General features: G+C 41.4%; 1 protein-coding gene across 4 annotated transcripts in view; it reads right to left on the bottom strand.

Moving 5' to 3' along the window:
* The window catches only part of HECW1 (HECT, C2 and WW domain containing E3 ubiquitin protein ligase 1), a 467,220-nt gene that overhangs the window by 101,010 nt on the left and 351,699 nt on the right, over positions 1 to 14,511 (bottom strand). For all 4 annotated transcript variants that reach the window (XM_059170590.1, XM_059170593.1, XM_059170591.1 and 1 more), the window contains 3 exons: positions 8,610 to 8,752; positions 5,485 to 5,585; positions 2,631 to 3,956 (listed from right to left, as the gene is read on the bottom strand). In XM_059170590.1, coding sequence (XP_059026573.1) covers positions 2,631 to 3,956; positions 5,485 to 5,585; positions 8,610 to 8,752 — 1,570 coding nt within the window. The remainder of the gene's footprint in view (positions 1 to 2,630; positions 3,957 to 5,484; positions 5,586 to 8,609; positions 8,753 to 14,511) is intronic.

Genomic DNA, 14,511 nt, shown 5'->3' with positions numbered 1-14,511 from the left:
TGTACAGCCAGCCTACCTTACCTAACTTAGTGAAGGAATTCCTTGTCTTGGAAGCCACAGGAAGGGGCGAGAGTGATTCTTGTGGAAGAACAGGGCACACGTGCCAAAGTCAGGCGGGTGGTGGCGAAGCCCTGCTTTCTTCGAGCATGTGCTGGTGAGGGACAGTGACTCACCACCAAGAGGGGACAGGGCAGGCTCATGTAGCCTGTGCCCAGCTGTCATGGGACTGGCCATCTCAGGAATCTTTGCGTTGCCCCCAGCAGGCACCAAAGTAAAGCCTGTAGGTGCTTCTCAGCCATTTTTGAGTTTACAGTCGGCAGAATTCAGAAATTCACAATTTTCTTTCGAAACTGCCCTGCCAAGAGGTCCACTATGGCCCCCAAACACTTTCCTGTCCTTTCTGTTAAGGTGGAGGTTTCCCAGTTGGACTGTTCATCCGTCAAGGGCATGGAGAGTGTTTGTTCTGTTTTTTGGTAAAACATGTCTTTGTAAACTGAACCAATTTTCAAGTAATGATTACCTCCTGACATGGTGGTCAAAATACACACCACAGGCTACAGCAGGTGACAGACCATGACTCTGGCCTTGTTATGTGGCTCTGAGCTAAGAATGGTTATTACACTTTTAAGTGTAAAACTGTTAAAAAAAAAAAAAAAGTAGCCTTTGGGAAGAAGAGTAGCTTAATTCTGCCCTCTTGATCTACAAAGTCTAAAATACTTGTTATCGGGTCCTTTACAGAAAAGGTTTGCCAACCTCTGGACTAAAACACCCCAGCCAGCTCCTAGTTGTGCCTCTTACGTGTGTATCCCCAGATCTCTTTATACTATAATTATTTTTAATTCTGTTGTAATTACTGAGCCCCTCTCACACCTCTGACAGTTGTCCATCTTCCTGGGCTCAGCACATAGCATCTGGCCCAGAGCAACTCAAAACATCCACATTAAAGAGAGGAATTGTCCATCCCATTCTCAGCCCTGCCTTTCCATATTGGATGTCACCGTGGTTTTCCTCCCTGTGTTTCTCTTTCTTGACCAATCTCTTGACACTCCTCCTTATCCCAAGTGCTATTTTCCCTCACTCCATCTTTCTCTGAAATGTAGAACTGGGCATTGTCGAATACTCAAGATTAATTTTTATGCTCACTTTGGTTGCTATAAAATTTTATAGGTGCCAAGCATTTGTTTGCGTGCTAAGAATCAATCAGACAGAAAATACGGTTCTGGCCCTTGATGAGCTTACAATCTAGAGACAATACTACCACCTCTATTTGGAGGCTAATGTAAACAGGAGAGCAGGAAAATAGCAGAATCTGTATTTTTCTCCTTTAAAGCAATGGAATTATTTCATAATATCATGTGACCTTTGAATTATTTCCCCCATGTCACTGTCATTGACTGGAAGATGGTTCCCAAATCTGGATAAAGAATTAATTTTATAGAAGATTCCACAGGCATGACTAAGAACAAACATTTTGGGTTAAAATATAGAATATATTTTAAAACTAAAGGTGGCAGCTTTTGGATCAGAATCCCACTTGAAACGAGGTGACTTATGAATTCACGTGATTTTTTTCCCCCTCCCATTAGCCAAAATAGCCAAATTAAAACAAAACAAACAAGAAACAACAACAACAACACAAAAAAACAAAACGAGAATTAGTTACTATAGCTTTGTAGTTTGAAATCTGAGTGTGAGTCCTCCAGCTTCGTCCTTTATCAAGACTTTTTTGGCTATTTGGGGTCTTTTATGGTTCCATATAAATTATAGGATTGTTCTATTTTTGTGAAAAATGCCATTGGAATTTTCATAGGGATTCTCACAATCTTGTAATACTGCTCTGGGCAGTGTGGACATTTAACAGTATTGATTCTTCCAATCCATCAGCATGGAAGATCTTTCCATTTATTTGTGTCTTCTTCAATTTCTTTCATTAATGTCTTGTAGTTTTCAAGAGAACAGGCAACAGATGGATGGTTGCCAGAGGCAGGAGTGGGAATGGGAGAAATGGGTGAGCTGTTTATATTTTTAGATTGAATAAATAGAATAATAGTAAAAAAAAAACAGTAACGAGAACTGAACAGACAGAAATAATGACAAATATATGTAGGCTATACATTTCCATATGTACATAGGCTACGTTAAACTCTAAAGCAAAGGTAAAAATCAATGTTCTTCAATTTATATTAACATTTATTGCTAATCTTCAGTATGTTTGGGGAAGTCAGCAGATATTTATACATTACCCACCGAATGTTGCCGAATATTTTCTGCTTGTATCATTCAAGACTATCTAGGGTGCTCTGGTCATTGTCAAGACCAGAAGGATCACATGTACACTAACCAGTTCTAGTGATTAGGTAAAACAGACAGGCACGCATACTAGAGCACACTCACATGAGTGCACTAGTTGTACTTCTTGGTGTGTATCTGAGAGGTGGTGGATGTCTGCTAGTCACAGTCACGAATACTTACATACACAGATACACACGCACATACATGTACAGGACAGGCATACATTGCCCCGGCAACCCCATTTGAGACTGATCTCTCACTTGTTTTGAAACCTTGCTGGTGAGACCTGGGTCCCCCTGGTGGTCCTATTCTCACTCTGATCAGGTTTGAGGTCTAACCTTCTCTCCGATTGCTTGGCCCTGCCACGGGGGACTCCAGACCTTCCACGGTTCTTGCCACGCTCCCGGCGGGGGTGACCAGCTCGTCGTGCCACGGCCCGGCCCCGTTGGCCGACTCCGGGTCAAGCTCCGGGCTCTGCACCGAGTCTGGCACAGACTCGAACGCACTGTTCTCCTCCTCGTCGTCGTCTTGCGAGGAGAAGACAGTGCTCTCGGAGATCTTGGCGCTGTCCACGGAGGAGAAGCGCGTGTGGCTGGCGAACCTGCTGCCGTTGTAGCAGGAGGGGCTGTAGCAGGAGGCGCTGTAGCAGGAGCTGCTGTAGCAGGACGTGCTGTAGCACGAGGAACTGTAGCAGGACGGGCTGCAGCAGGACGTGTCACAGCCCTCGCAGCTGTGGTCCCCGCCCTGCCGGGGGCTCGAGTCGCTCTCACTCCCCGTGCTGGGCAGCAAGTCGCCATCCGGGACGACGCCGTTGGTCAAGCCGGAGTGGCCCGGGGTCGCCGTGTCTGGAGTGGCCCCCTCGGGTCCCTCTCCATCCTCCCCGAGGGGAGGTGGCGCAGCGGCAAGCGTGTCCACCTCGCTAAGCCCGTCCTTCTCCGAGGCATCCTGGAGGGTGGCCTCCTCCTCCGGGCCGTCGTCACCCCCCTGGGCGGAGGGCATGCTGTGCAGCAGGGTGTGGATGCGGATGTAGTGTGTCCGCGGGGTCTCGGGGTCCCCGCACGCGGACGCAATCACCGTCTCCAGCTCGGACACCGGCAGGGAGCACGGCCTGCTTTTCCTCTTCACGGAGGCCCGCAGCGGCAGCCTGTCCTCCCCCTGCCCCAGGGCAGACAGGTCGCCCTCCTCCTCCTCCTCGGCCTGCTCCTTCTCCTCTCCCCCCGCGCGGCTCTCTGCGGCCGCTTCCTCCGCCTCCGGCTCCCCGGGGCTGCCCCGGGCTTCGCCGTCCTCCAGCAGCCCCGGCGGGGGCGCCTCCCCCCCCAGCTCCAGCCGCTGGGCCAGTTCTTCCGCACTCAGGGCTGGCTCGGCGTCCTCGCGCCCCGGGCCCAGAAGCTCCCCAGCCCCGTCAGGTCCCACAGAGCCCGCGCCGTCGTCTCCTGCCTCGGTGGTACCTGCCGCTTCCTCAACCGGCTCGGCAGGCTCCAGGCTCTCGCTCCCGGCAGCGTCGCCGGCACCGTCCTGGCTCGACGGCTCGGGCTCCGAGCTCCCGGAAGGCTCCAGGGCCTCGCCCGCAGGCTCCCCGCGGCTGCTGGCCACCAGGCTGTTCATGGGGCTGTCCTGAGTTTCCGCGGACTCGGGATCGGCGCTCAGGGAAATCTCCTCGTCATCTGCGGGCGAGAAGAAAATGTCATTTCTCCCAGGGCATAGTGGGGTTCGTGCATTAGTGTACTCTGCGGGCCCAGTAAGCCATCCTAAAGGATTTCTGCATGAGGATATCGGATGGAGGCGTTGATGAGGATTTCTCATAGGCCAAAGCTCTGCTAAAAAATTCTTTAAGAATGAGTTCTCCGTATGTTAATGACAATTTGCGGTTGTGATCTTTCAGAATTCTGTTTCAAGGGAATTCATAGTTTTGGTTAAAATATCCAAACCCTATAAAACTAGCTCAACAATGTTTGCTTCAGGGAAGACTGTACAGAAGCCCTTGGCGGGGGTGGGGGGGGGTGTGTGTGGAAGGGTGGTTATAGGGCCTTGCCCTAAGGCAAGGCTGATGTTTGCTGAGTGTCTTCTGTGGGGTCCAGCAGGTGGCAGAATGGGTAAAGCCAGGTTCTTAGCAACTACAGAGCAGAAAATGACTACTTGATGGGAGCAACCAGGGTCCTTCTGTAGCCTGTTGCAGGTTATTGCAATGGAAAATAAACGAGGTCTCCACATCAACCAACCATTCAAGGAACAGCAAGCACTGTTTACTTCTACCTTCTCCCAGCTGCTTGCTCTGTTGGGTGCCTGCCTGGTGTGAACTTCCCATTTCAAGAGCACTAGTGCAATGCACTCACTGAAGATGAATGATCTCTCTGGTGAGCCGTGAGGCCATCTTTACTGCTACAGTGAAGGAAGAGTCCATTTCATTCTCAGGATGAGTGTGAAAGGACAAAGCAGTCAGGGTCTTTTCTCACAATCTGCATTATCTGTTGGGCACAGACCACCACAACTGGACTTTGACAAGTGGGCCATGAAAAACTACAGACTTAAGAGTTTTCAAAGCCTCATTAGCTTTAACAGCAACTCATAAATGTGGCCCAGAAGGACTAATTCTGGCTAATTCTCAGCGTGATCTACACTCAGTAAGGGGGTTGTGGGAGAACACCAAAGTAGAATTATGAGGCATCTCATCATTCTTGTTTGGAAATGTGTTTTGGCTTGACAAACAGAAAACTGGATGATTCTGAAGTTTTCGGTCTGATTTATGTTTTTCATTTTCCCCTGTGATAAACCCATTGTACAATAATAGTTCTTCAATAATGTGATATGCATCACATTCATTCATGTTTCTCATTCATTCATTCATTCATTCATGTATGCGATGATTAAGCATCTATTGAGCATCTCCTATGTGGGTGCTGGGAGTAAAATGATAAATTAGACACGGCTCCATACCCGTGCTCATTGTCAATTCCCCCTCCACTGTCTAACCCTCTACCTTTGGGTCACCAGAATGAAGAGGAGCCTCTCAATCAAGGGGACAGCAACCTGGCTTCCAGAACAGATCACTGCCTTCTGGGTCTCAGATGGAGAAGGGAGAGAACCACAAAACCTAGGACATGTCTGGAGAGAACCATGGTTATTGTATTTTAAGAGAAAAGAACCACACCAACCCTAGGCTAGGACAAGACATGAAGTTGATGCCAAAAATACCTGGGTGGATGGAGGAAGTGATCTCAAACCGGAATTGCAGCTGTCCACTCACATGATCTGTTGGAAGCCTGCGGCCCAGTGTATAGCTGACCACCCTATCCCTAGAAGGAAATAAGCATCATTACAATCTGGTCAGTACCTTTCCTTAAAGATTAGACAGCATGCTGTCTATGCTGGTAGGTGAGATGGGTAAGTCCAGGGAGGACCTGCTAATAGGAGGCGATGATCCACTCAGGTGCAGAGAAGACAGACAGAAGCTAAACATCTGCTCAACAGCAGTGAAAAAATTCAAGAAAATCCTTATTGTATGTTCTACAGCAGGAGTCAGGAAACTGTAGCCCAGGGCTCAAATCTGGCCCCCTACCTATTTTTTTTTTTTTTTAAACATCTGAGCTCTGAGCCTTTTACATTTTAAAACAGAAAAAAAGCAGAGTAATATTTTTGTGACACATGAAAATTGTCTGAAATTCAAATTTCAGTTCCTCGAATAGAAGTTTTATTGGAATGCAGCCATGCTTATTAGTTTACTTATTGTCTGGTGCTGCTTTCATGCCACAATGGCAGAGTTAAATAGTTGAAACAGAGACTACATGGTCCACAAAGCCTAAAATATTTACTACTTGGCCCTTTACAGAAAGTTTGCTGCCAACCTGTGTTCTAAGCCAAGAAACCCCCCAAAAGACAACCATAACAACAAAAAAGACATGGGTATCTTTGCCTGCTTTTCCTGTGCAGGCTGACGTTTTCCAGTGCCCTCAACGGACATTGCCAGCAATAGAGGCATATCTTGGAGTCTGTATACGTACTGTCTAAGAAAGGATGCTGTCATGGTAACTGGAGCGGTCTGCATAGCTGTGGAGTGCTTCCACAGGGGACCTGCTGCAGGACGGACTGAAGCAAAACTGGTAGGTTGCTTTCCAGTTATGCTAACTCCACGGTCCCACATACAGACTCTGAAACTCTGCCCTGGAGTCTGGCATATTCCCCTCTGCCCACTCAAGGCTATTTCTTGATTACCAACAAGAGAATTATCCAGGGGGAATCAACGTGAAACTTTGCTTTCATAGTTTCATCAGCAATGGAGCTTTAGCAGAGCGCTTTTCCCTCCCCCCACCTTGGCTTCAATAGGAAAGGTAACTGTTTTGGATATTCAAGAATCAACAAATCCAGTTTAATAATAACAAGACATATTCCTAAACTGTTTGTTACTCAAATGATTCTGTATTCACTCCATTTATTCACTGGGCATGCTAAAATAGAAAGATAAATGGCTGACTGGTAGCATTTTAATGTTTCTAGAAAATACTGAAAAACAATCTGAGGGGTTTGAAGGGGCGGGGGGTGGGAGGTTGGGAGAACCAGGTGGTGGGTATTAGAGAGGGCACAGATTGCATGGAACACTGGGTGTGGTGCAAAAACAAGGAATACTGTTATGCTGAAAATTAAAAAAAAAAATTAAAAAAAAACCCCCAGCATTATGAAACAGCCTATATCCCAATGATACACTGAGTTAATATATTTCTTTGGTCAGCCATAGTTTAGCATTTGAGGTTCCTAGGAGGTCCATTAAATAAAGCATTATAGGGAGCAAAACACAATGAACCACAATCTTTATTTAGAAAGGATCTTGGTCAATATTATGAAGCAAATCTACTATGACCACAGGAAAGAGATCTTGAACCCAAAAACCTAGTTGAAATCAGGGGATGCCTAAAGACAACCAGGCAGTGAGACAAAAATTAAGTTTGCTATTTGTTCCAGGCTTTTCTTTCTTCTGCTCCTCACTCACTTCATTAACAAATATTTTTTGGAGCCTGTGCCACATGAAAAGTGTCACAGTTGATACAGAGCTTGTAATGCATAGGCCTGCCTTTAAATAGCTTACATCCAGCTAGAGGCATAAGGCAGGACTACTCTAAAAAGTTCAAGGAAGCCACGGCTATCCCACGTGAAGCTGAGGTGGTCCAGCTAGAGGACTCAGGGGAGGCGGAGAACTAGCCTAGGGATGGGGTGTTATAGGCAAAGGAAATGAGGGTGCCTTCTGAGTTGCCTTTATTTTACAAGCCAAAATTACGCTATTTTTAAAAAAAAATGAATGATCTAGAGTCTTTTAGTCCCTATGTGCCAGGGACTGCTTTGCATTCTTAATGTACATTTGTTTGTTTGTTTAATCCTCACAACCATAAACAGAAAGCACAAACACTGTGTCTGACACAAGGACATGGCTGTAGCTCCATAAATGTCTCTCCCTTTGGCTTGAGAGTTAATGGCACGCCAGTACGCATGCGGACGCACACAGGCTACAATGCGCTAATTAAATTATGATAATCATTCGTGATTCCAAAGTCCTGAAAATCCAAAAACCTTTAAATGAAGACAGTTGGAAATTCTGCACATTCTCCTCATTCCTTCAATATCATTCTAAGGGCCGCAGTGGCACAGCACAGCATAGCATACATTTATGTCCCAAGAACTCTACCTAGCATTTTCAAATATAGTTGTTGTTAACTAGGGAAATATACACTATATATAAATATCTCATCTGCTAAGAGTCTGTTTTAATAAAAATCATGAGAGGACATGAAAATGAAAGATACAAAGAGAAACATTCTTAAATATAACTGAATTCTGCAAGTGACCTAATTGCTGTTGTCCATGAGAATTCATGCTTTTAAAATTTCATACATACTATCTAGCATTTTCTACAAATACTAGCATCTTCTAAATCTCTCTACGCTAGTAAACCAGCATTTCATCTTGTTATAGAAATGTCCCAAATGATTAAATTCTATACACAAGCAGAAATAATCTCAATAGCAAAATAAATTTTAATTTCTAGCTGTATAGAAAAATACCCCATGAAGGGCTCCTTTCAGTATATATGTCTTGGGATTTTTCTACTCTTCTGCAGAAATATCCAGTGGTACATAAACAAGAAGAAAGGGAAAGGTTGGTGTAACTCAATGCTGTGTCTTGAGCAAGATAATTAATGGGAGAAGCCAAGGAAGTTCAATACCACCATTTTAGTCTGAGTCCCCACGAGACTACATTGTTGCAGCTTGGAGGTGTCCCCTCGCCTGCTCACTGAAGACTTAGTGATACTGAGATCTCAGGCACAGGTTTACCCTATGGCGTGTCTTTCCAGGAGTCTTTGGACGGGCATCGACAGCTTTCCCAAGAAGCGCTTGATGATGGGGCGGCTCTTAGCAAACTTGTCCTTCACTTCAATTTCCAGTACATCAGTGGGCAAGGACACAAAGCTGAATTGCTGTAATTAAACAATATGTCACATCAATATTATTTGCTATTGATCAGATAATATTTTATTATTTTGATAAATAATACAATATTTTATTTTTATTTTTTATAATTTTTATAAAATAAATATTTATATTTTTATAAAAATAAACTTTATTTTTATAAAAATCATTATAAAAATAAATATTTTCATTTATTTTATTTTATTTTCACCTCTCAGTTTTTAACTGAGAGCCAATTCCCAGCCCATCTGCCTTGGATGAAGTCATTATAAAACATCCCAGTGGCAATATATATATATATCAAGGTCTTAGAAATGCTATGAGCCCTCTTTATTCAGTAAATGAATAATAACTACACTGAGGCACTTTTTTTGATGCTTAAAAATAAGACTATTCTTGGGGCACCTGGGTGGCTCAGTGGGTTAAGCCTCTGCCTTCGGCTCAGGTCATGATCTCAGGGTCCTGGGATAGAGCCTCACATCGGGCTCTCTGCTCAGCAGGAAGCCTGCTTTCCTCCTCTCTCTCTGCCTGCCTCTCTGCCTACTTGTGATCTCTGTCTGTCAAATAAATAAATAAAATCTTAAAAAAAAAAATAAGACTATTCTCCAAGACTCGAAGAATAAAAACAGCTCACCTTAAAGAGAAAGAATCCACTTAGGTCCCATTATACTAAAGGTATTAACATATTTAAAGAAAGAACAAGCATAAAGTCATCTATAATTAAGGAAGTGCACTTTAAACCATAACAAAATACCTCTTTTTCTTGATTATAATGGCAGAGATTTAAAATGTTTCATAGTACCCTGTATTCTTGACAGTGGAAAAAGAAATCTCACACTATTGATGTACAATCCCATTCAATTGATTCAACCTTTGGGAAAGGAATTGGCAAGATTTACTGGCATTTAAGCTGCAAATCCCCTGCAACTCAGAATCCCAATTTTAGGAATTCTCCCTCTGGATTAACTTGCACACTTGTGCAAATTAACAATAGCAAAAGACTGAAAAGACCAAAAATGTCTATCAACAGCAACCAGTTAAACTAAGGAAAGTAAATCTCTAAAATAAAAAACTCTGTTGTCACTAAAAAGAAACAGGTAAATATGTACCAACATGAATAGATACTTTAAAAACAAAGTAAAAAAGCAAGATGTATAACAATTCAAGAGTGGATTTCATTTGTACTTGGAACTGCAAAGAAAATACCTCGAGGGGTGGGCTCCAAACTTAGCTTTAGGAAGTAGGTTAGTAGGGAGGAGAGAAAACATCTTTTGCATTTGATTCTTAAACTGTTCATTTTTTAAACGCTGCATGGCCAGTTAAATTAAGGATAGTAAATCTTTGAAATAGAAAACTCTGTTGTCATTAAAAAGAAACAGGTAAGTTAAATTAAGTAGGCTAGTAGGCTAGAGGAGAGAAAGCAGATCTTTTTCATTTGATTCTAAACTGTTCATTTTTAAAATAACTGTATGACTTTTAAAACAAAGGCAGCAACAATTAAAGATTGTAACCATCAGAAGGTGGCATAGTGAACAATGAAAAGTGTAGAAAGAATAAACAACCTAACTTTATACCTAAAGGAGCTAGAAAAAGAAGATCAAATAAAACTCAATGACAGCAGAAGGAAGGAAATAAAGATTAGAGCAGAAAGAAATGGTATAGAAACTAAAATAAATAAATAAATAAATAAATAGTAAAAAAAAAAACAAAAAAAAAACAAAAAACCAATAGAACAGATCAATGAAATTAGGAGCTGGTTCTTTGGGATAAAAAAAATACAATTGATAAACCTCTAGCCAAACTCATGAGAGAGAGAGAGAGAGAGAGAGAAAGAAACAGAGAGAAAGAGAAGACTCAAACAAAATAACAAATTAGAGAAACACCACAGAAATATAAACAACTATAAGAAAATACTATGAAAAATTTTATGGCAACAAATTGGGCAACCGGGAAGAAACTGATAAATTCCCAGAAAGATAACCTATCAAAATTGAAGCAGGAAGAAACAGAAAATTTGAACAGACCAATTACTAGGAAGGCAACTGAATCAGTAATCAAAAAACTCCCAATAAACAAAAGTCCAGGACCAGATGGGAATATAGGGGAATTCTACCAAGCATTTAAAAAAGAGCTGATAGGCATTGAGGTTGCAAAATTCCAGCAAACTGAATCCAACAACACATTAAAAAAAATCATTCAGCACTATAAAGTGGGATGTATTCCCAGGATGCAAAGGTGATTCAATATTAACAAATCAATCAGAATGATATTTCATATCATTAAGAGAAAGGGCAAAAGCCATATGATCATTTCAATAGATGCAGAAAAAGCATTTGACAAAGAACAATATCTATTCATGATAAAAATCCCTCAACAAAGTAGGGTTAGACAGTATATACCTCAATGTATATGAAAAGCTCTCAGTGAACATCATACTTCATGGAGAAAATGGAGAGCTTTTCCCTGAAGGTCAAGAACAAAACAAAGTGTCCACTCTCACTACTTTTATTCAACATAGTACTGGAGTCCTAACTATAGCCACCAGATAAGAAAAAGGAACAAAAGGCATCTAAGTAGGTAAAGAAGAAGTCAAACTTATTTGCAAATTATTTTCAGAGGACTTGATGCTCTATACAGCAATCCAAAAGACCACCAAAATACTGCCAGAACTGATAAATGAATTCAGTAAAGTCTCAGGATACAAAACAAATGTACAGTAAACTGTTACATCTCTATATATTAATAATAAAGCAGCAGAAAAAGAAATTAATAAAATAACCCATTTACAATTGCACCAAAAAATAATCAAGTACCTAGAAACGGACTTAACCACAGAGGTGAAAGATCTGTACTCTAAAAAGTATAAAACATACTGATGGAAGAAAATGAAGAAGGCACAAAAAAATGGAAAGACATTCCATGCTTATGGATTGGAAGAACAAATATTGTTAAACTGTCTATATTACCCAAAGCAAGTTACAGATTTAATACAATCCCTATCAAAATACCAATAGCATTTTTCACAGAACTGGAACAAACAATCCTAAAATTTGTATGGAACCACAAAAGACCCTGAATAGCCACAGCAATCTTAAAAAGAAAAACAAAACTAAAGATGAACTATCTCCAGACTTCATGTCATACTACAAAGCTGTAGTGATCAAAACAGTATGGCACAAAAATAGACACACAGATCAATGGAACAGAATAGAAAACCCAGAAATTAACCCACAATTATATGGTCAATTAATCTTTGATGAAGGAGGAAAGAATATGCAGGGGGAAAAAGACAGTCTCTTCAACAAATGGTGGTATGAAAACTGGACAGCTACATGTAAAAGAATGAAACTGGACCACTTTCTTATACCATTCACAGAAATAAATAAAAAATGAATGAGAGACATAAGTGTGAGACCCAAAACCATAAAAATCCTGGAACAGAGTGCTGATAGTAATTTCTCTGACATCAGCTATAGCAACATTTTTCTAGATGTGTCTCCTGAGGCAAGGGAAATAAAAGCAAAAATAAACTATTGGGACTACACCAAAATAAAAGGCTTCTGCACAGCAAAGGAAACAGTCCACAAAACTAAAAGGCAACCTAAGAATGGGAGAAGATATTTGCAAATGACATTTCTGATAAAGGGTCAGTATCCAAGATATATAAAGAACTCATGAAACACAACACCCCAAAACCAGATAATCCAATTAAAAATGGATTGACATTTCTCCAAAGGAGACATTCAGATGGCCAACAGACACACAAAAAGACGTTCAACACCACTCATCATTAGGGAAGTACAAATCAAAACTACACTATATCATCTCACACATATTAGAATGGTTAAAATAAACAGCACAAGAAACAAGTATTGACAAGGACATGGAGAAAAAGGAACACTTGGGTACTATTGGTGGGAATGCAAACTTGGTGGAGCCACTGTGGAAAACAGTATGGAGATTCCTTGGAAGTTAAAAATAGAACTACCTTGGGTGCCTGGGTGGCTCAGTGGGTTAAGCCTCTGCCTTTGGCTCAGGCCATGATCTCAGGGTCCTGGGATCAAGCTCTCTGCTCAGCAGGGAGCCTGCTTCCCCCCGCCCCTCTGCCTACCTCTCTGCCTACTTGTAATCTCTCTCTGTGTGTCAAATAAATAAATAAAATCTTTAAAAAAATAGAACTACCTTATAATCCAGTAATGGCCCTACTGTGTATTTATGCAAAAACCAACCAACCAACCAACCAACCCCCAAAACACTAATTCAAGAGGATATATCCACCCTTATGTTTACTGCAGCATTATTTACAATATCCAAATTATGGAAACAGCCCACCTGTCCATTGGTAGATGAATGGATAAAGAAGATTAAAAAAAAGAATGAAATCGTGCCATTTACAATAACATGGATGAAGCTAAAGAGTGTAACACTAGGTGAAATAAGTCATAGAAAGACATATGGCTTCACTCATATGTGGCATTTAAGAAACAAAACTAACGAGCAAAGTGAAAAAAAGAGACAAACCAGAAACAGATTCTTAACTATAACTAAAAAAACAGAGACATACCAAGAAACAGATTCTTAACTATAGAGAACAAACTGATGGTTACCAGAGGGGAGATGGGTTGGAGGATGGGGGAAATAAGTATTAGGAATTAAGGAAAGCACTTAACCATGATGAGTACCATGTGATCTATAGAGCTGTTGATTCACTATACTGCACACCCCAAAATAATATAACACTGTATGTTAACCATACTGGAATTAAAATAAAAACTTAATAAACAAAAAGTGCAGAAAAGGAGAAGGTACATGTTGGCATTGCCTAGCTCAGACTACCTGGGAGAAGGGAGTATTAATAATATTGAACATCACAGTACCCTTAATCAAGGGTTGTATAATAGCTGAAATATATAATTATTTCCTTTTACCGTGATTAATTTCTAATAGCAATCTTTTAACTTTTGTTGATTTCTAATTACAGAGATTAAGTACGTTAAATACACTAATGTTAAAGTCTCCTTTGTACCATGACAACAGGCTAAGTCATGCTGCAGTAACAACCAAATTTCAAGTTTCAGTGACTTTTGATGGTAAAGTTTTGTTCCTTGTTCACACTGCCATTGAGGGCTGGCTGAGGGCTCTGCTAGCGACCACTCAAGGAGCCAGTCTGATGAGCAGACACCTTCTCAAAAGTTGCCAGCCACAGTGACAGAGGAAAGGGGACTCTGGGGGGTCTTGTCCCTGCAAATAAGTGTTCATTTCCAAACCCAACTCCTCATCAAGACTAGACACATGGCTCAGCCAACTACAGGGAGGACTTAGGATCCTATAATGTGTCTGGGAGGCGGGAAGCAGAAATATTTGACAAACAGCACTAATGACCTCCGTACCTCCATGTAGTGCTTCTAATTTCCATAATACCTTAGAATAGTTCAATTCTTAAGAATCAATCATTTCATGTACTAACAAAACTTATGGACAGGCAAATTTGAGTATCAAACCAGGAAGAGGTACTTCTCTAAGAAGGCCTACCTAAGCCAGAATCCAGCCACAGTAACTGTCTCAGATCCTTAAAACTTCTAGATCTTTGAGCCAGTAACTCCATTCTGAAGTGTACTGTAATCAATATCCTAACCTAAATGTCAACAATAGGCTAGGTACATTGTAGTAAATGTATATGATAGAATAGTTTATAACTTTCTAAATTATAATAATTTATGTTTGGTGTATATATATAGCTATAATATAATGTTGAACAAAAGATAGA

The sequence above is a fragment of the Mustela lutreola genome, chromosome 4, assembly GCF_030435805.1.
Source record: "Mustela lutreola isolate mMusLut2 chromosome 4, mMusLut2.pri, whole genome shotgun sequence".
Taxonomy (NCBI): Eukaryota; Metazoa; Chordata; class Mammalia; order Carnivora; family Mustelidae; genus Mustela; species Mustela lutreola.
The sequence above is the reverse complement of the archived record's forward strand: the minus strand, read 5'-3'. Positions and strand labels throughout refer to the sequence as shown.